Below are 23,460 nucleotides of genomic sequence, written 5' to 3' on the forward strand. Positions count from 1 at the left end.
TAATATTCATTCTCTTTACAGTCCATTTACATTCATTTTGCTATTACAGCATTAAGTATAGAATTAGACACCAGGTACCAAGCCAGGTTTTACATTAGCCTTTTAAAGCCACAGTCAGACCAATAAAGACGCATGAAAAACACAGTGAACACTAAAATATAAACATCTGAGTCATAGTCACGGATTGTGCTTATTCCTTGCATCTTCACCACACTGCTGTTCTGTTTTCTCACATAGTGAACAACAGTAGCTATATCAAATATGACATATGGCATCTTTCCCCTTTGGTATTAACCATATTTGTTCACTCCAATGGTTTTCCAAATCACTAATTTACATAATAAAGGACACACACAAATACAATATACAAAATACAATGCAGATTTCAGGAAATATTTGTGCAGCTGTGCAATACCATCTTGAGAAATGATAAACACAGCCAATTTAGTGATCGCAGCTTGTTGCCTGATCTGAGAAAAACTGACAGGTTTAAACGTCATTTCACAGACTCCAATTCAAATATCAGAAATGTTTTATACAAGATTAAAATGTTTGAAATTGAGTATGTTACCAAGTATCCCACGGATTTTCCTGTTGGATGTTTAGACTAGACGTTTATTTTAAATATATATATTTTTTTGTTGTTGCAAGAATTTGGTGAATTAATCTTTTAATTGCAAATTAAAGTCTATATGCAATATATGACTTCATTTGACTTCAACCTCCTTTAACATTGCTCTTGTTTGCACTTTCCAGGAAACAAAGTAGAGCTTGAGAATTTTGAGTCCAAAAATGAGTTAATTCAGCCTTTCAGCCTTCAGCCCAATGTTCTGATGAGATTAGTACTGATTTGATCTAATGATCTCACTTTTCATATCTCACTTTACATTAAAAATCTGTGGAGTCTCAACTGCCCACAACCAGAGTCCATTAATCGCATAAATAATCCATCTATTCATCCCAGGCTTGGTTTTTACCCCTTCTGATAGGACTTTCTGGCTCCTCCATCTGAAAGACTTTTTGGTTTGTGACCCCTTTTGTCCCAGATCCCGCACTGGATCCTGTGTCATTGGAGCAGGCAGAGTTATTACAAAGCCGGCCAGTTCTCCTGTGCTCCAACTCCAGAGACGTCCTGGAGTTCTTCAGATCGCCGTCATTGTAGACCCGGTTCCTTGCACCGAAATTCAGGGGATTGGAGTTGACCGCTGGATCCCTAACGTCTCCTCCTGCTTTCCGTTGCATTCCGCTCTTCACAGACATTCCCTCGCAGAAGCACGAATGCGTACTGCACACCGCCTGAAAGCCCCTCTTGAAGTTCTCATTGTAGTATCCGTAGATGATGGGATTGACGCTAGAGTTTGAGAAGGCCAACCAGTGAGCGAATGGGAACACATAGCCGCTCAGCATCTCCAAGTCATCTTCGTTCAGACCTCCGTAGTCCGTGAGGAGCATCAGGGTCCACAGAGGCAGCCAGGAGAGTGTGAATAACAGAGCCACGACACTCAGCATTTTGATCACTTTGATCTTCTTTTGGGAAACGAGGGGCCGACCTTTCTGCTGGGCTCCAGGAGCCGGAGGGGAGGTGTGAGACTGTCCCGTTTCGTGCTGATCGTTCCCAGAGATCACAGAGGTGGTGTAGAGTTTGATCCCGATACGTCCATACATAAGCGTGATCAAGGTGAGGGGAATAAGGTAAATGTGTGCAAACAGGACGGTGGTGTAGACTTTTCTCATCTGTGGGTTGGCCCAGTTCTCAAAGCATGAGAAAAGTGTGTATGTGTGGTTGTAGTCTTCATTGTTGACCATGTAATGATGCTCCACTCTCTCCACAGTCAACATCACAGCCGATGGACACATAATCACCACTGCAAGCACCCAGATCATCACTATGGTCACCTTAGCAACCAGTAAGGTGAGTTTAGGTTGGAAAGGGTACACAATGCAACGGAACCTGGAGGAGATTGGAACAGAGCTCTTTACAGCTGGAATAAATCCATCAGGCATAAACTGTACACCAATGTCAGTTAATCCTCTGCCTTTTTCTATAATTATTTTCTTTTGCTCACTTCCCCTTTTGTCGTATTTTATCATAAAACATAATGTCTTTACTTAAAGCAGTCATGAAATGGAAAATCAAATGTCCTTGATATTTACACATATAAGAGGTTGCTCTACAACAGGCTATATATTCTTTTAAGTGTGTTTGTAATGTATGTCAAACCAGCATTTAACACTGTCAGGAGACTAAGTGGAACACTGCTAGAGTGCTGCTAATCAAATCGCTACATACACTGATTAGTAATATTTTCTTGAGTTGAATATTATATATTGTGTGAAGGAAGTGTAGTCAAGTTGAACATACAGTATGTTGGTGTAGTTTGTGTTACTATTATCGACCTATTACACAATGTAGCGAGTGTTGTACTGTAGTCATTTTTAGCGCAATTTTCCAACGGGCAATTTTTTCTTGCTGTTTTCATGATTTCTGTTCTGTCTGTGCGCACCAATCTTGCACTTCTATCTCCTCCTAAACCAGACCACCTAGAGACTTCGGGTTTTCGGCATTATGTTAAGGAAGGTCTAATCTCGAAAACGTACAAAAAAACAAAAACAAAAAAAAAACATAAAAAGATTTACTATCTCTTAGTGTTGTGATCCCATGACGTCAGAAAATTGCGCTAAAACACTCACTGAGTTTTATTACTTGTTTCAGAAAGCAATACGTATATAGATAAATACTCTGGCCATCTCAAACATCAAAAAAGATGTCACACAGGCTGTGGGGGAGGGGATGTAAACTGTGCAAGGAATTTTGACAATCACAGCAGTGGGCATTTATTGCATTTATGACAAAGACAAAGCCCATTGAACTGAGGTGTTTTTTCAACAGAGAATGAAAAACATTGAAAATTATAATTTATTACAAATATTTGAATGTTTCTGGAGCAAAAACGTTGCTAACTTCATAAGCTAACCTCCAGAAACATAATATAAAGATCTGAAAATGCATTTCATGACCCCTTTAAATTTCCTTAAGCTGGACTATGATGCTATTTTCTTCTTGATCTGCTATAGCCGGAACACACTTTGTTGAATTATTTTCCTGTTATAACTATAAAGCTGCTTAGTAAGGTGTAAATAAAGGTGACTTGACTATTTATCGCAATATATCAGAGGAGTAACATTGAATAAATCTCACAGACAAAACATTGAAATGTCTCACTTTGAATCTCTCAAAGTCCGCGTCACATTTCAGCCCAAAATAAGAATTTTGGATTAAAGATTAAAGATTTTTTTGCATTGTAACATTATTTCCTTGGCAATTAACTAGGCTACTTTTGCCCCCAAATTGTCATTACTATATATATATATATATATATATATTGTATGTAGATAGATATATTATAATATGCAGGGTCTGAAATTAACACCTGCCAACCCGCCCGGTAACGCTGTCAAAGCACTAGCCAATTTGGCGTTTTACTTATTATGTTTTGTCACTTTGCTGTCAGCTTAGTTTTAGTGCAAATACTCGTGAGTCATCATGATATATTAAATACAGCGTATTGTGCAGAATCTGTGCATATCTGGCTTACTTGAATATACGCGTCACTACGCAACAAATAACGGCGTGCTTGTTCATTTGCATTGAAGCAATAGCGAAGATTAAAAAAAGCATTTGGTTAACAGAAAAGACATTTTTATTTTCCAACATTCTACTTTTTTTTTTATGTTCTTTGTGCTGTATTGATCTGTCCACCTAAAACACATTTTTGGTGAAAATTATGAGGATGAAAGAGGAAGGGACAAGATGATGACAGGATTTTGTTTGGATAAGAAATTAAATTAGGCTATGAAATCCAAAATGTTATTTTTATTATATATATATATATGTGTGTGTGTGTGTGTGTGTGTGTGTGTGTGTGTGTGTGTGTGTGTGTGTGTGTGTGTGTGTGTGTGTGTGTATGTATGTGTGTATATATATATATATATATATATATATATATATATATATATATATATATATATGTATATGTGTGTGTGTGTGTGTGTATGTATGTATATAGAAAAAAATAAATAAAATATATATATATATATATATATATAAGAAAAAAAAAGGGGGGGGGGGGGATTAGGCCTGCTTCACAGCTTAGATGTGATAGATTCTTTCTTTTTCCCCCTTTTATTTTTTTGGCTTGTAAAAATTCAGAATGGCCAGTAACTAATAAAATTTTGTAGCCAAATTGCCCGGTGAGTGAAAAAGTTAATTTCAAACCCTGATAATATGTTTTGTGTGTGTGTGCGTAAAGCTGTGCAAAAGTCTTAGGCACGTTAGTATTTTCACCTCCCAAAAAATGGTTTTAAGCTAGTTATTTATATACGAGGCGCTTGAAAAAACCTACCAGCAAAGCTACCTGAAAAAAAGTGAACGCAAAGGGTGGTCACACCAAATATTGATATGATTTTGTTTATAGAAGTTAACTGATAAATAAATATGACATTATTTTTGAAAGCATCCTTACTTTACAGCATTGTTACACAAGTGCCTAAAACCTTTCACAGTACAGCAGCTGGGCAGGTTTCTTCAAGCATCTTGGAGACATTACCACAGTTCTTCTGGATTTAGTCTGTCTCAGTTTTTTCTGTTTCTTCATGGAATCAAAGAATCTATAAGATCAGATCTCCATGTGGATAATACCAGCTGTTGTCAGACTCCTTGTGCATTATTGCAATTAATGGCAGAAGGAATTTTTGGAAATGTAAACTGATATTTCCTACTGACACACTACAGCAAAGAAATAAATAACTGCTTAAAACTGTGTGTGTGTGTGTGTGTGTGTGTGTGTGTGTGTGTGTGTGTGTGTGTGTGTGTGTGTGTGTGTGTGTGTGTGTGTGTGTGTGTGTGTGTGTGTGTGTGTGTGAAAATACTAACGCGCCTAAGACTTTTGCACAGTACTGTATTAATTTTAAACATTTTTATAAAAATATTTTGTTTAATGTCTTTATTTCATTTCAAATATGTATAATTCAGAATTGGATTTTAAAATATTCTTGACAAGTTTAATCAGATTCATGTAATGACACCACTGACCTGTCCACTGCAATGGCCACCAGTGTGAACACAGAGGCAGACACAGACATACCCTGTACCAGACCACTCATCTTACAGACTGTGTTTGTGAACGGCCAACCTTGCAGGAAAAAAAGAGAGAAAAAAGTAATGATTGACAAGGTAAATTGAGGACCCACACAACCCCCTGAAAACACACACACACACACACACACACACACACACACACACACACACACACACACACACACACAAACTTTCAGGGGAGAGAGAGAGCGAGCTAAAGAAAAATTGCTGAAAGCAGATTGAGAGTAAAAGACTATTCTCGGTTTACCAGCAGGCTGTCTAGCGTGAAAAGCCAGATCTGGATTTGTTTCCTTTACCTTTGTGTCAAGACAGTGGTTCCCTCGAGATTTTCCTATGGTTTTTTATGAGGTAGTTTTTCAGTTTACGAGTAAAATAAGGTCTATGATAAACACAAGTAAATGATGCTTAGACGTTAGAAACATACGTTTTTTTTTTGTTTGTTTTTTAAGTGAACATAATTCTAAACATATTCAGATATTATGTAACAGCATGAGGGAGAATATAACAGTTGCCTCCAAAAACTCACCTGTTGGTGCACATATAATGGTACAGCAGGCAAACATACAGCTCAAAGACGGATGACACAAAACATGGAGAGTGGAGACATAAATGGTAATGCTCAGCAGGCTAAATAGTACAGCAGAAAATGTTCTGTAAACCAAATGTTAAACTAAACTTGAAATTGCAATATATATATATATTATATATATTATTTTTTTACATTCAAAGAGGGCCAGTCTGGGTTGGTGACCCAGCATAAAATGGCAAAATGTGCCAATAAACAGCCTTGCAAAAGCATTTTTAAAAGAAAACGGTCAAGATTTGGTGGTTACTATAGGATGTTGGAGCATGAACTTCATAAAGACAATGTATTTGTGCATTTGTTTGTTTATTTATTTACAAAAAAAAGGCCAAGGACACAAAAGTGCCTGTAGTTGGAGAATCACCCACATACACATATTAATCATCATCAAAAAAATGTTATCAGATAAAATGAGTTCAGATTTGGGATTAAAATGTATGGAGACTATTGGTTGTGAGCACAGTGTGTTTGATTACCAGCATGCAGAGGGATCTTTGTTTGCAAACTTCTCTTACCCAAGTTTGTGTGGGTTGCTGGTTATAAAATCAAAGGAGAAAGATTGCTAAAACCTTCGTGGTTGTAGTCACTGAGTTTGGAGTAAACCACATGCTAAGTTTGCTCAAGGACAGTTGGGAAAAGCTAGCTTAGAAATCTAGACGCACCCTAGCGGCAGCAAATTTTATTTTGCAGCCAGTGTCGTCTAACAACTCTCCGTTGGCTTGCGAGCTGGAAAAACCAAACTATAGTTGGGCCAATCACATCGTGTATGAGTCGGTGGGCGGGCTTAACATATTGACGGCAGAGTTAAAACGTTCCGTGTGAATTCCCTGCTACTTGAAAACATAGAAGATGGCTGCTGCTGCTGGCAAACATCGGCCTTTTGAATCGGCATCCTCTGGAAGACTTGGAGTTAAGCTTTTCTATGAGAAAAGAACAAAGAACGGCACTGAAGTCATTTTTAAAAAAGGAAAATGTGTTCGGAATTTTGCCGACTGGATGCGGTCACAATGTATTCATCAACTTTGAGATGCTAAAAAGTAATTGCTGAATCTACTTAAGAAAAACTAGTGAATTTATAACTTACTTACTGTGTACTGTGACTTTTAGGTGGATGCAATAGTTAAACTAAACAAATCTAGTACATCTAGTACTTAAGATTGTTAAGTGTATTGTACTAAAGGCATGTTCACACTGTTGCAAATTTCTTAAAGTCCCCATGAAATCAAAATTGACCCTATTTACTTTGTTAGCGCATATTACTAGTCTTGTGGTGAACAATTAATCCATGCAAGTAAATATAAAAACTATTTGGTAATCTATACTGGTAATCTTTAATCAAAATTTGAAAAGTTACTTCCGGGTCTGGAATGGTGTCTTTTTCTGATGACGTAGGTTTGACGGCTTGGTTTGAAAGCGCTTAACCACTCTCCTCAAACCGTTAGTCTGCTATGAGCAGAGATGGAGAGGAGGAGCGCTAGAGTAAAACCCTGCTCTCTGTTCAATATTCCGTTTCACTTGGAAATACGTCACAACACTGGAGAAAAGTCGTTTGCAACTTCCGGTTCACAGGGACTTTAAGCACAGAATTTGAAACAATAACAATATAACAACAATAATGATAATAATAAATGTAATGAATACAATTTTTAGTAAATACCCTACAATTAGAAACGGTTGTTAAGTTGATGATAGCCACATATATACAGTACTGTGCAAAAGTCTTAGGCATCTTGGAGACGTTCCCGCAGTTCTTCTGGATTTAGTTTGTGTCAGTTTTTTCTGTTTCTTCATGTAATCACAGACGGACAGACGGGATTAACATGCCTAAGACTTTTGCACAGTATTGTGTGTTTATATATATATATATATATATATATATATATATATATATATATATATATATATATATAAATTTATACACACACACACACACATGTGCGTTTGTATTTATTTATTTATAGGTGTTGGAGTATTAATTATTTGATATTTGTTATTGGTTATTCACTGTCACGTGGGCACAGGTGATCACTTCCGTTTTCTTTATTGTTTCCTTTGGCGGATTGCTTGTTGCTGTGTTTGTAAGTGCTTGTTGTGCGAGTGCGAGTTGCGGGAGCCAACTTTCTGTTGACCGTATTGCTTTGGTTGAATATATGTCAAGCTGAAATAAAAGTAAAATCAGATAAAATCACCAGTCTATTTTTTTGGTAATGATATGATGACTGAGTGCGAGCGAGTCACGAGCCATCCAGCTACATAGCCTCTTTGTGGCTTTTGGATGCCTGAACATTAGTCAACAGAAAACGGCGCTTTGTTTTCAAGGATACAGTATTTCATTCATGCACTGCATTGGAACGCAGTTGTGGATTGCAAGAAGAAATGGACACGAGATGCAAAGCACTTGGACCGGTATGTGATTCAGATTATTATCTATCTGCTTGCTGGTTGTCTATTGGATACGTTATTTTGTTTGTGCTTGATGTGGAGCGCGGATCCATTTGTTTGGATAAACTACGGTGGGCTGGAAAGTGCGTAGTTTATGTTGTGTGTTTCACGCAGCGCTAGGATTTGCACAATTGTCGTGTGCGATTAAACAGATTGCCTTGAAAGTTGTATGTGTCGCTAAAGTTGTTTGATGAGTGAAAATGGATGAAGATGAGGCTGATGCGCTTATGGAGGGTAATAGGGAGCGTAAGCTCACCGCAAAGGCTTTGGAGTTAAAGATTGAATCTCTGCAAAAGGACCGTAAATCCAAAGTTAATAAAATAAAAAGTGTGATTGCTTCAATGAAAGAGCTTATGCCAGTGGTTCTCAATCCTGGTCCTGGGGACCAACAACTCTGCACATTTTATATGTCTCCTTTATCTGACACACCCAGTTCAGTTCAGAGCTCTTTCCTAACGAGATGATGATCTGAATCAGGTGTGTTAAATGAGGGAGACATACAAACTGTGCAGAGCTGTGGGTCCCCAGGACCAGGATTGAGAACCACTGGCTTATGCAAAATGATGAAAATTCATTCAAAGTTTGCTCTTTGCTGGAAACATTGAAGCTTTTGAGAGATGATGTCACTTCATTGCATGAGAGTGTGATTCCTTTACTTCCTGCTGAGGAACAAATAAAGCAAAAAGAATGGTATAGCTCAGTTTTTCGGTTCAACAAGGGATTTATAGAAGATGTGGAGCAATGGCTGTCTGATCTTAAACCTTTGAAAACTTCACTGACTCCTACCATAGCAGCAGCATCTGAACAGAGAAATGAACGTCCTCTGTCATCTCATTCTGCAATAGATGGAATACCAACAATGACTATGGCGGTTCAAGGGCAATATCCTTCAAATGATTTGTTGCCTGCTGCTGAAACCTCTGATGCAAATGCAAATTCACTAAGGATTCTGAACCAAAGTGAGGAATGTAATGCATTGACTTGTGAGCATTTCATGGATGAGATCAAACCAACTGATAGTATTTCAAATGTAATCAGCAAAAAATTAAGTAAAAGGAGTTCTTCTTCTGGTTCACGATCTAGTAGATCATCAACATCATCTGCTCGCCTTCAAGCTGAAGCTGAAGTGGCGGCTTTATTAGCCAGTCAGCAAATGCTGCAACAGAAGCATGCTGTGGAAGAAGAAGAGGAGCGTTTCATGAAAAAGGAACAAATTGATCTTCAAACTAAAATAGCTGTGTATATGGCTAAAGCCAATGTCTATAGGTCTACTGCATCAGAACAAAGCATGCATTTGGAAGTAAGAAAACCATGAAAGGAAACGGATGAAGCGATCTGCTCTAATTCAGTGGCAGTGGCATCAGTTCAAGTTGACACACATGTCGAGTCACAGTCTTTGTTTGTTAATTCAACAGGAGTTGCAAGAAATAAGGAAAGTAATTCTCAGCTTCAGCCTGTGCAACAACCAAGGTCCGTAACACCATTTCAGCCAACTGCATCTGTGAATGGGCAGCTACTCAGTAATCATGGTAGCAATGTACCTGTTTCAGGACAATCACTAACTGATGGAGAACAAGGAAATATATTGCGTCTTATAGAAAAACAAAATTAAATTACTGCCATGTTGGTAAAACAGCGCAATATTTCATTACTTCATTCAAGGAGGTTGTGGAAAAAAGAGCAAACAACTATGGTGATTGTTTCTATTTTCTTGAGCAGTATACCTGAGATCAACCTAGAGAATTTGTCAGAAGTTGTCAACACATAACTTCCACGCAGGGTTACATGAAAGCCAAGACACTACTTAAGGAACATTTTGGAAACAAACTCAAAATCTCTTCAGCATATATGGACAAAGTGCTCTCTTGGAAGTTCATTAAACCTGAGGATACAAGGGCTTTACAAGATTATCATCTTTTTCTTAGAGCTTGCTGTAATTCTATGGAGGATATTCGTTATTTGAAAGAGTTAAACTTAGCTACCAACATGCAAATAATTCTTTCAAAGATGCCTTTTAAGCTCAGAGACAAATGGAAAGCAGTGGCATGTGATCTGCAGGAAAAACATAAGGAACCAGCAGCATTTAAAAAGAAATTGTGGAATTTGTAGAGAAGCAAGCAAAAATTGTTTGGAAACATCTTAGAGGCTCCTTTTGGTGGAGGTCGAAGAATGATTTGTTCTAAGACTGAGGGAAGTAGTTTCGCTACCACTGTTACTGTACCAGGTATGGAAGATGTTGGGAAAACTAATAAAGGAAGTGCATCCTGTCTTTGTTGTGGCAAAGATCCAAAAATCCATAAAGAAAACCTAGACTTTCTAAAGAAGAAAGGAATCTGTTTTGGCTGTCTATGTACAGGCCATATTAGCAGAGATTGTAAGAAGCACATAACATGCAGTGTGTGTGTGTGGCTCTTAACATCCCAGCATCCTTCATGCCTTTCAGCAAGATAAACCAAAAGCAAGCAGTGGGCAGTGTGCTCTCAACCATCTTTACCCCCTGGTTTGTTTGAGAGGGAGGATTTATATGTACGTCGTAGGTGGCGACAAGTACAGTACATGGACGGCCTATTTTGGAGGAGGTGGATAAGGGAATACCTACCTAAGCTACAGGAACGGCAGAAATGGCTTGTAAATAGAATATATTTTGGTAACAGTTTACTTGAAGGGGTGTGCATAAGACTGACATGACAGCTTCACAATAATGACTTGACACGTCATTAATATGAAGAAGGTTTTATGCATGTTAATGACAATTGTCATTAAGTGTCATTTGCTCAATTATGTCATTTTTAATGAAAAGATGACATTGTTTGAGATGTCTTTGTTATGACAACTTGACATAAACCAATACATCATAACCTGTCAGTGTCTTTGTCATGGCAACTTGACATTACCAAGACAACATAACCTGTAATAAATATGTCATAAACATGACATAGCAGATTATGTTGTTTGCTTAATAGTGATTGCTTAATGTCAGTTTGTCCTATTTTTTTATTTATTTTTATTTTTATTCTTTAGATCCTGGCAGAGTCAAGTCAAGTCACCTGTATTTATATAGCGCTTTTTACAATGCAGATTGTATCAAAGCAGCTTCACAGTGATAATATGAAAATAATACAACAAAGTTTTTTTCTAGAAGAAAATTGCATCATCGTCCACCTTAAGTAAGGCAGATCAATAATATTGTTGAATATTAAATGTCCCCGACTAAACAAGCCAAAAGCCAACAGTGGCAAGGAACCAAAACTCCATCAGGTGACAGAATGGAGAAAAAAAAACCTTGGGAGAACCCAGGCTCAGTCGGGGACCAGTTCTCCTCTGGCCGACGAGCGAACAGTGTATGATTATGATCCAGGCAGCATTACAGGTCAGAAGTTCCATCTGGTTGGAAGTCGGAGTCATCACGCCGGTATGGAGACGAGTTTGTTGAGGATCAGTGCTGATGGTCTTAGTTTAGTCGTGTATCAGGCAAAAACCTGCAAACCGAATTCTTTCAAGAACTGGACAGATTCACTCCATGTTTCATCCATATCTTCAGGGCTAAAGGTGGAGACATTGGCTCCACACTGAAGAAGATTCTGCAGCAGATTGAAAATGATGTAAGCTCCTCGACATATCACAATTATTTTTCGATAGCAAAACAAATGTTGCTTTTGCTGTTGTCGTTTGCTCTTTGTTGTGTTAGTGTCATAAGCGCTATTCAATATACATTTTTATAACTTTGCAGAAATCCAACATGAACAGCCGTTCTTCACGGCCTACTACTCCTCCTTGGAGAGGTCCCCTCCGATTTTTACAAGACAATTTTGTAAGTATTTTCTTCTCTGATGTGATTCTTATTTAACAGGCAAACTGTTCTTCAAACAGTTTTGAGATCTGGCAAGAAGAGTAATGAAGGCAAGAAAAACAGTCAGGATGCAGAAACAAAGTAAGGGATAGAGAAAAGAAAGATAAATTAAGAAAGTAGAAGAAAAAATACAGTAAGAAGATAAATTTTATATTACACAAAGAAATGAATGAAAAACAAGCCAATAGATTTTTTGTTAGTTTTAATTTGTATAGCTGGCCTTCAGAGACTGAGACTGTTCACGTCAAGTCTGCCGATCCAAAGACTGCTCACATCACGTCTGCCGATCCAAGATCCCCAGACAAGATAGCAGCCGCCGAGCCTGTGTCTCCGGACAAGATGGCCAAACCAGTGTCTCCGGACAAGATGGCAGCCGCCGAGCCTGTTTCTCCGGACAAGATGGCAGCCGCCAAGCCTGTGTCTCTGGACAAGATGGCAGCCGCCGAACCTATGTCTCCGGACAAGATGGCCGAGCCAGTGTCTCCAGACAAGAGGGACACCGCCGAGCCGGTGTCTGTTCCTGAGCCGGTGTCTTTTCCTGTTCCTGAGTCGGTGTCTGTGTCTGTTCCTGAGCCGGTGTCTTTTCCTGTTCCTGAACCGGTGTCTTTTCCTGTTCCTGAGTCGGTGTCTTTTCCTGAGCCGGTGTCTGTGTCTGTTCCTGAGCCGGTGTCTGTGTCTGTTCCTGAGCCGGTGTCTTTTCCTGTTCCTGAGTCGGTGTCTTTTCCTGTTCCTGAGTCGGTGTCTGTTCCTGAGCCGGTGTCGGTGTCTGTTCCTGAGCCGGTGTCTGTTCCTGAGCCGGTGTCGGTGTCTGTTCCTGAGCCGGTGTCGGTGTCTGTTCCTGTTCCTGAGCCGGTGTCGGTGTCTGTTCCTGAATTTCAATTCCTTTAATCATCCATCACAATGAGTAAAACCAAAGAATATAGTTCTGATGTGCAGCAAAAGATTGTTGAGCTTTACAAAATAGAAAGTGGCAAAATCGATTGTCGAGTTCACACGCATAGGTTTAGTTACCTATGATCACGCGCGTGAACTCGACAATCGATTACTATGGACCTCGACTGAAAACAGGATGTAAATACAGGTATGTGCGCTGGCTGAAATAACATCATTTTTATTAATATCTTTCACATCTACTGCAGTCAGATTCACCCGTGATCACTCTGAAGGAATCACTCACATTAGCTGTGCACTTGTAATGACACATCAAAGATGTTAAGAGGCTAAAAGCAAGTTTAAAACTTGCCCCATTGAAGTCAACAGGGTGCAAATTTTAAAAAGAGGATAACATGGTGTAGGCAACACCGATTTTTGTCGTTGTTCTCTGTACTGAGGGCACTCGAAATTTACAAAAAAATTAGCTCAATGTTAAAATTGACCGGAGTTCTCCTTTAACACCTATTCGGGTTGGTCCTGCACCCCCACGATAAAGCAACTGCCTTCTCCAAACCCCCCACAGGCTATCTGAGTTTGCAAAACAAAACAAAGATTTTGCAATTCACACTTAAATCGCTATTCTAGACATTAGCAATAGGCTATTCAAGTGTTGATTATGAAGGAATTAAATAATTTAGGCTATGTAGTAATATTTCTGTCATATGTTTATTACTAAATATTTAATTATTTCAATAATTGAAGAATTAAAACGCTACTTCAGTTTGGGCCAAGCAAAACTAAATACAATCTTCAAACGCATGTTCATTTGTTGTCATGAACAAAATGTTCAACTCAATATTTAAATTCCACAGGGATCTTTGAATCCTTATACAACCAGGGTGCGATTTGTGAATAAGGTTTTTTTTTTTTTTTTTTTTTTTTTTTCAAATAAATCTCGAACCACAGTGCTTCGTGCAGCTGTTAAACTAAATAATATTTATAGAATAATTATGAACTTAAATGAAACAATATCGCAACATTGACAAATACATTTATTTGATCTGTTTTTACAATTTAATTCAGGGCGATTTAGCCTAGATTTAATTAGATCGAGATTTTCCCCCTTTCCTCGTCCTTTCGTCATTGGGAAGCGCTCACATGATAGCGAAACATGTTTGAGTAGACTGAGTATCGTATCGTGACCGAGCTGAGGAAAGTGGCTTACGGTTCATTTTTGTGACGCGCAGTTCCCGGAGACAGAGACGACAGACAAACTTTTGTCGTTAGCCTAATATGAATAAAAGTTTACAGTTTTAAACGATGTAGGCTATACTCTACTCTTATCTGTATGACCGAAAAATTACACAGTGTAGCCTCTGCCTCTGGCGATCGCTCTGGCTCGATCTTTGTGGCAGGCTCAGGCTCAGAGTCAATAAAACAAGACAGAGAGAGCTTGTACCAACACAATCCATGTAAAGTTAACACAAGACAATGAACTAAGGGAGAAATTTAGCTTTTTGTTCCACACTGAGCCAAAGTCTAATAGCAAGAACTGACTTATGTACTGCAGCTAGTAAATGTCAGAATAGGTCAATGATGTAGGAGTATTAGCTCTAGACTTAGAACTGTGGGATTGAGATACAACCCAGCATAATCCAGTGGAAAAGAGCTAACTGGCCTCAGGGTTCACTGCAGTAATAAGATACTTGCTCAGTGGAGAAATGCTCAAAAAATGTGCTATATACAAAGCCATGAGCAGTGGAGAAATGTTTTTAGCTTAAGGAAGTGGTCAAGGCAAAAGACAGGATTAGGATTTGTTTTTTCTCTCTCTCCTTCACATGTTTATGTCAGTGTATTGATGTGTTTTACCTGTAATGAGGTTGTCCACCAGGGTTGTTGGGATACAGAAGACGCCCACCAGAAGGTCACTAACGGCCAGGTTGAGGATGAAGAGGTTTGTGACCGTTCTCATCCGCCGGTTCTTCAGCACAATCAGACATACCAAGCCATTTCCCACCATGCACAACAGGAAGATGAAGAGGTAGGCCGCTGTCAGGGTGGCAGCCACAGACAGAGAGTGCTGGTAATATGGGTAGTAGGTGATACTGGTGTGGTTGGTGACATTACTGTGGTTTGCGTAAGCATTCAGGAGACTGCTGTTCAAATAGAGTGTGGAAAGCTCCTGCAACATCTCCACTTCTGCTAGCTCGTCCTCCATGCTGTCACAGAGTTCCTCTTGCTATGCTGGTTGCAGAAAGCACCTGAGGGTGAACAAATTGCACACACACCACAGTAGAGCCAATTTAAAACAATAATGTCAAAACAGAGACAATAATGACTTTTCATTGTAAAATGCATTCATGCAAAGAATTTGAGCACCAGAGAGCGTCAGGCTTTATGTGCAGTCAGTTTCAACAGGAAAGCTTGATACATCTGATGCATGGCGTATGAATACTTTCCAGCATCTTCAGATTGATCAACAGCCCTAGCTCTTATAGACTGTCAAGTCAAGTCATCTTCATTTATATAGCGCTTTTAACAATGTAGATTGTTTCAAAGCAGCTTTACAGAGCTAAACGTATAAGGTAACAGAGATTGTTTTGGCCTTATAGCAGTTCTTTAATAAAGGTATTTTCCAGCTAAAGTTAGTTTTGATTGCTTCGCTTTCGTCGCAACGATCATTTGTTATTAAATTAGGGGCCGCTAAGACTGTCATTGTACATTTTTCTGTGATTTTATGCATAGTGAGTTTAGAACAAGACTACATTTTCATTTCTAGAAAATAAATTGCCAGAGCTTGCAAGACAGTAAAAAATATGCATTAAAAAAGTTTAAATTGCTTTGGACTGCTCTGAAGGGAGGATCTTATGCTTTCAAAGTTAGCTTCCCTGCTGAAAAACCCAGTCTAGGCTGGTTAGTGTTGGTCTAGCTGGTGGACCAGCCTATCCATGCTGTTCTCAAGCAAATAAGAGCTGGTGGAGCTGGTTCACCAACATGGTCTTGCGGGTGTGAATTGGCTAGCTGTCTGTATCTTTCTTTTTTCTTTTTTTTTTGTCTCCTTTTATCTTCTGTGATTCTGTTTGTTAACTGCAGATGTCATCACTAATGTTCAATCATCACTTGTGAATCTACTTTATTTCACTAACTGCAACATTGATTTTCTTGTTACTTTTACTCTTTATAGATTGGGACCATATGAAAGTGTTTGTTTTTGGGATTTTACTGTGTACCAGTAACCAGCAACATGCGTTCTTCTTTATTAAATGATTTCTAAAAATGTATTTGGAAAATTGTCTAAAATAACTATGAACACATACTAAGAAACATGATATGTAACGCATACGCAATTTTTGTTGTGGCCTTTTTGGGATCATATCAGCACCCCAAAGACAACATATGCTGGTTAAACCTACCTTTAAATGTTGTCTGTATATTCAGCAGTTTGGGCTGAAATAATTTCAGAAGTTGAATAGGATAAGGGTTAAGTACAAACCAGTGCAGTCTTAAATGGATAATTCTTCCAAAAATGAAAATTCTGATTTTTTTTCAAACCTGTGTTTATTTCTTTTTTTCTGCCAAAGACAAAAGAAGAGTTTGGGAACCCAAACTGTTTAGTTACAAACATTCTTCAAAATATATTATTTTGTGTTCCACAGGTGAAATAAAGCCATATGTTTGGAAAGACATGAGGGCGAGTAAATGATTTAAAAATTTTGGTCAGGCTTTCCCTTTAAATATGAACGCCTACAATATTGATCAGAGTGAAATAGTTTGTGTATTAATTATGATGGAGAAAAAATGTGTTCTTTGTGCTTGTGCAGGTGTTTTTTTTTTTTTTTTACACAGGAATAGACACATACAGGCAGTAATATATATGTAACACAATGGACAACATTCTGAGGGAATGTTTACTGAAAAAATGAAATTTAAATCCATGAACTTACAGCACTAATTGTTCTGTCTGTTGCCATTGCTTTTAAACTGATGTTTTAATGGGAGTGCTAATTAATGTTTCACACAAGTTTGGGGCATAGATCAAAACAATTAAACATTACAATACAACATAATCATCTAACCATGGAACTGTTATTAATACTGACCAACATAAAAAAAAAAAAAAATAATAAATATATATATATATATATATAGTTCAAAGACTTTGTATGTTCTTGTAATTAAACTCTTGTTCAACTGTGGATAAAATGGGAATGATACTACCCACATGGTCTCACTTTCTCCAACCATTAAAAGGACCCCACAACAGTATGATGGAGCTGGAGTTACATCCTGTGGTGCAAAGCTGTTGAGTTTGCTACAAGTAATAAAACAATCGAGAGAGACTTGCTGTGAAGTGAGGAAGTAAATATCTTCGGTATTCTGTATCAATCTATGTCTCAGCAAGAGCCGAGGAGTTGTCTTTGTGATCCTTGCTACACCTGTTACATGTAGTTACTGTAGTAAAAATAAATTATGCATAATTACATGCAACATGCAAATATAAAAACTATCAAAACTCTTCGGACAAGGGCAGATGTCAACTGAATCTTAATAGAATCTGGATTGCAATATCATTTGAAAGTCAGATTCTGTTAAAAAAAACAGATCAATTAAATTAATACCTTAGTCATAGCCAATCATCATTTAATAGTCAGTCATCATTTTCTCTAATTAGTAGAGCATATTTAGTGCATGCTGTGACGATATTTAATGTATTTGTTCTGAGATAGGACAGAATACTCCTGCCATTTAAACTGAAAGTAATGAGAATGGTTACCTGGTAATTAACAGTGCAACATCCAACGCAACATAGACTACTAGCCAAGACACCTTCTTTATGTGTACAGATGTGACGTAATGACGCAAAGACATTCTCGAATTTCCCGCGGAAATCCACCAGTACCACTGGAATTAAAAACATTATTTCAAGCTTACCGTTTTGAATCGAGCTAAGGCAAGCAGTTAGTTTTGAACACTGGCCGGTTATGTACTTGCTCAGAAATTTATTTTGGATCATTTCTAACCCAAAAAGTAATGGACTGCAGCTTTAACTATGAACTTACATAAAAAAATAAGTACAATGTAAATTACAATGTAATTGCAAATCACAGTGACACAGTGACACCTGATGGAGTTTTTCGGTTCCTTGCCACTGTTGCCTTTGGCTTGCTCAGTTGGGGATACTTAATTTGATTAATCGATTCAACAGTGCTATTGATCAGCATTACCAAACGTGGATGTTTTACACCAGAAACAAACACTTATGTACTATTTTATTTAATACTGTGAAGCTGCTTTGATACAATCTGTATTGTGAAAAGCGCTATATAAATAAAGTTGACTTGACTTGACTTGACTTTATTTTACAGTGTTGGAGGTGGAGATTTATAGCCTTTTCTCACAGCACTTGATATATTTAAACTTATCAATTTGATGGCAGATCCAGAAAGGATCAAACGACAATCACCAGTGACAACTGGAGATTAACCCATTGTAAAACGCAAAAGACTTCGGACTTCTGAGTGGCTACAGAAAAAAGCCCATGCGACTTCAACCACTTCAACTTGGCCCATGCGAAAACAAGGATAAATGTAGGTATTAAATGTAGTCACGCAATGCAGATGTTGTTAACATTAACAATTTGACAACAAAGTATAATTTGCATGGTTTGACGTGATATGATAAGCGATCATTAGATTTAATCAGTGCGAACAAAAGTGGATGTTACTTGTTCAGATTACATTTTCTGGTGAAAATTCTTATGTTGGTCATACTTCCAAAAAGTAGAATCTGTGATTGCGAATGACAGTATCCACACCAGCGCGGTGACTGACAGCCGCACAAAACATTGGATTCATCCACGCTGAGTCGTGCCGGGGCACAACCCACGTAAAGTTGCTAATTCCGCAAATAACTGCAATTGCAGATTTCAAATAGAGATGGCGACAAAGAGGAAAAACTACGGACTGCAGCTTTAAAGACATCTAATATAAAGTGTGACCAACACACTTGTTTATCCATATCTGGTTAGTGTTGTTTTTAATCTGCTCGTTGTAATTTTTTGGTTGACTGAATGAACACTGATTGTAAAGCGAACTTGTCACCTTGATATTCTTCAAAACCATTTTGATTAAATTTATGAGCCCCTAATTTGTACAGGAGAGGAACTGGGCCATGATGTCTGATGTATTATCATTATGAACAGCATGTGAGGTCACTGAATTATTTAGCAAAAGTTCACTAGAAAGGCATGAACTGACTGTTTATAAATAAATATGTGACCCTGGACCACAAAACCAGTCACATAGGTCACAATTTTGAAATTGAGATGTATACATCATTTATACATCAAAGCTGAATAAATAAGCTCCCCATTGATGTATGGATTGTTAGGATATAGGACAATATTTGGCCGAGATACAACTATTTGAAAATCTGGAATCTGAGGGTGCCAAAAAAATCGAAACATTGAGAAAATCCCCTTTAAAGTTGTCCATTTATGCTCACGATTTATGCTGCATTCACTCACAAAAATAAATGTTATATATATTTACGGTAGGAAATTTACAAAATATCTTCATGAAACATGATCTTTACGTAATATCCTAATGATTTTTGGCATAAAGGAAAAATCGATAATTTTGACCCATACAATGTGTTGTTGGCTATTGCCACAAATACACCCGTGCGACTTGTGACTGGTTTTGTGGTCCAGGGTCACATATTATGACGAAGAACACTCTTTGACCTTTTCCTCACCAAAAATGTTTTCTTTAGCTGAATGCAGTATATATAGCTTCAGAAGCATTCATATAATTTTAAGTTCCAGTTGATTAACAAAGACTCAAGACAAAATGCGCACACCCAAAGGGCAAAAAGGGTAACACTTTACAATAACAGTACATGAACTAATCATGAACCAATGAAGAACTATCCTTAACTACGAAAGGAGTCAAGTATTCATGCATAAATAACAGCAGCCTTGACTACATGTAACATGTTTGATAGTTAATGCATTACTTAACATTTGGGGGTAAACTAAATCAATCAGGCTCTGTAAGAATAAATAAAAAATAATTTTAATTAAACGTGATTTAATACTGTCATAAAATAAAGCCCTCCGTTACCCCGCTTCCATCTGGGTCGTTCTGGTCCATCGGCTCTCTGTCTGTGCCGAGGGCTCCACCTCCATCAGCTGGGTCATTCTACAGAAACGTCCACTTTTGGTATGGCAAGATGTCTTAAAATGTATTTCTTTTTCTAACATTTAAACTTACACCACATTATTAGACTACCCTTTGACTTTATGAATATGCATAAATGACAGCTTAATGATTTTTTATATTTTTTGTACATTTATTTAAAGACCGCATGTACCATTTTTTTGTCACTGGTGTTACCCTACTTCTTTGGCAATATTAAAGGTTTTTATGAAATATTATTTCTAATTTTTTTGAGCACATGTAGTCAGAGTTACCGAAAAATAATAATAATGCAACAAATAAGGAGATTATGTTTTATTTATTTTAATTAGGTTTGTTAAAAGTGTGCTTGAATGAGGTTAGTTCATCTGCGCTACCATCTATTTGCTATAACAATGAAAATATTCGAAAACCAGTTAAAATCAAGTAATGATGCAATCCTTTAAATCTTAACTATTGAGTGTAGCAGAATTAAATGGATGTAACATTATTACTATGTCACATGTGACATTGTATTTAATGTGACAGAAAAAAAAGACAGTAACACCAGTGACACAATGAATCACCAATGGCATGCATAAGACCAAAGATCATTATTCTTCAACTATAATTATGACCGCCGCTAGCGTAGCTAGCGAAAGCGGTCATATAGGGATTGTCAAAGTTTTTTTGTTTGTTTTTTTCCCGTCACCTTACTGAATTTTTCGTCAACGATACCAGGGACACCGAAGCACCGGGGAACATGAAATTTGGTGGGCATGTAGCCCCACTAGACTTCTAAGGAAAATTTTCGTTTGGTCCCCGGGGGCCACTCCCCCCCCCGCGCTGGGCCCCCCCAAACCCAAAAAAATGCAGTTTTTCCTAAATAACTACCTGAACCGTGCCACCGAGGATGAAGACATTTTTATGGTATGTTGGTCTACTAGACTTTTACGGAAAAATTTCGTTTGGTCCCCGGGGGCCACTTCCCCCCCTGCGCTGGGGCCCCCGTAAATTTTTCGTCAACGATACCAGGGACACCGAAACACCGGGGAACATGAAATTTGGTGGGCATGTAGCCCCACTAGACTTCTAAGGAAAAATTTAATTTGGTCCCCGGGGGCCACTACCCCCCCCCCACCCCCCCATCCCCCCCCCCGCGCTAGGCCCCCCCAAACCCAAAAAATGCAGTTTTTCCTAAATAACTACCTGAACCGTGGCACCGAGGATGAAGAAATTTTTATGGTATGTTGCTCTTAAGGGCCCACATCAACCTAGCCCATAATCACTCATTTGTGATTTGCGCCCCTCCCATAAAAAATGCAAATGCAATATTATTCTGCTTTAATCGCCCCTATCTTCAGTGGAGATGTTCAGAACTGCACCATATTTCATGTGTATGATTAACTTGACATCCTCTGGGGGTATCCTCTGCTAAGTTTCGTAGAATTTCATCCATGGGGGGGGGGGGGTATAAAATAAATTCATTTATGTGCACATTTAGTGACTGTACACTCATCGGCCTGTAGATGGTGCTGTTGAGCGAAGGGTTGCTGGTTTAGGATGATACTGTCACACACACACATGCAGGAATACAAACAAACGCAAGCATGCACACACACTGACATCCACACGCACAGACACACACCCATACACACACATACAAATCCACATGCACAGACACACACACACAAACACACACGCGCACACATGTACGCACACATACATACACGCACAGACACACACATACAAAGACACACACATACACAAACACACACACATACACACACACACACACACACACACACACACAGACAGACATGCACATACTACTACTTTTTTTAGGTATATACATAAACATGCAATACAGCCAAATTACTCAACGTCATTTATTTTTGTGGAAAGCCAGTGCAGGCCTGAGCGGCGGTCATATTTTGTACCGCAATGCGGTACATCTAGTTAAGTATATGAGACTAAATTGTTACATTTGGCATATAATCTAAGTGAATAGCTTTGAATAAAGTTTATCTATAAATGGGAGTCACTGGTGTTACTGGTGTTACCCATAAGAAAGGTGACACCAGTGACAGTAACACCAGTGACAATTTTCATGAAAAATTCATTTTACAAAATGGCTGCTGCAAGGTAACAAACCACATGTTGTCAATCAGAGTATACTAACTAAATTAAGTAGTTTAATCCATTTGTATTCTCATTTATTTACAATTACCTAACAGTAAAGTAGGTCATACCAGTGACTTCAACTAAAAGCTTCATATGAAATCATGAGATAAATGAGAAGATTTCTGATAACTGAGAAGAGACAGTGGATCTACCATGGGCTTTTCTTCATAGATATTCAGGAAATTGGAAGAAGGAAGTCAAGTGATGTCATCAGTGTGATTTTTATTTCAAAATAAGAGATTTTTGTTTAACGGTAACACCAGTGACACAACTCCAGGGGACCACTACTTTCATTATACATTTTATAATATTTATTCTGCATTTTTTGTATATATATCATTTACATAATATATTTGATAGTTACGTATACATTATTGCATTTTAAATGGTGTAAAAATCTGTTATTGACCTCAAAATAAAGCATTTTCCCTCTGTACATGACTGAGGGGACGAGCACTTATGTGGTGCTTGGAATTCTAAATAATTAATAAAAATCAAATATTGCCTCATTGATGGCTCAAGAAGGTGTAATTGTTCAAATAACATATTGTTTTATTTTAAAATGTAAAGAAATTGTAACCCTAAAGTGTTTTTTAAGTGTAATATTTCTGTAAAGGCTAGGGACAGAAAAATGGACATTTTCATAGAATGACCCAGCTCTGTTGCCTTCGCTCATTCAACACCATGACTCCTTCCTCCATCAACGCGGCCTAGGGTTGCTCCCTGGCTCCTCCCACCATATACACCACCCTAGTTTCCTCAGTTGTCACATCTCCTGGATTCCTGCCTTCCACCAAAACCTCCTGATTTTTGGACTTTGTGTTATGTCACTGCTGTTGTCACTCTTTGTTGCCATGGTTATTGATTTGATTTCATTATCCTGTTCAGCTGTGTTTCTTCATCATCTAGTGCATTTAAGTTTATGTTTTTCTGCCTTTAGTTGTCCGGTCTATTGTAATCATAAACATACTAGATTGTAGCGCAAATTGTATTGTGTAAATGTTAAAAAAATCTAACCCTAAGCCAATTGCACACCAGAAGAGAAATGAAATGACACACCGTGGCTAATGAAATGGAAGTCTCGCACATTAACAGAATAGCTTACTCCTGCGTTAAAAAAATAAGGACTTTATTTTAAAAAAAAGTAAAAAAATGATTTTAAAACTAGGGGTTGATATACTGAAAATAATTA

General features: G+C 38.0%; 1 protein-coding gene across 1 annotated transcript; it reads right to left on the minus strand.

Annotated features, from left to right (window-relative positions):
- Positions 1-951: 951 nt before the first annotated feature.
- On the minus strand, positions 952-15,124 carry npffr1l2 (neuropeptide FF receptor 1 like 2; the record flags this gene model as incomplete). Its single annotated transcript, XM_081366415.1, has 3 exons — positions 952-1,951; positions 5,093-5,192; positions 14,776-15,124. The coding sequence occupies 3 exons, from the start codon at positions 15,122-15,124 to the stop codon at positions 952-954; spliced, it is 1,449 nt and encodes a 482-aa protein (XP_081222541.1).
- Positions 15,125-23,460: the final 8,336 nt, after the last annotated feature.

The sequence above is a fragment of the Scardinius erythrophthalmus genome (genome assembly GCF_964197995.2).
Source record: "Scardinius erythrophthalmus genome assembly, chromosome: 5".
NCBI lineage: Eukaryota > Metazoa > Chordata > Actinopteri > Cypriniformes > Leuciscidae > Scardinius > Scardinius erythrophthalmus.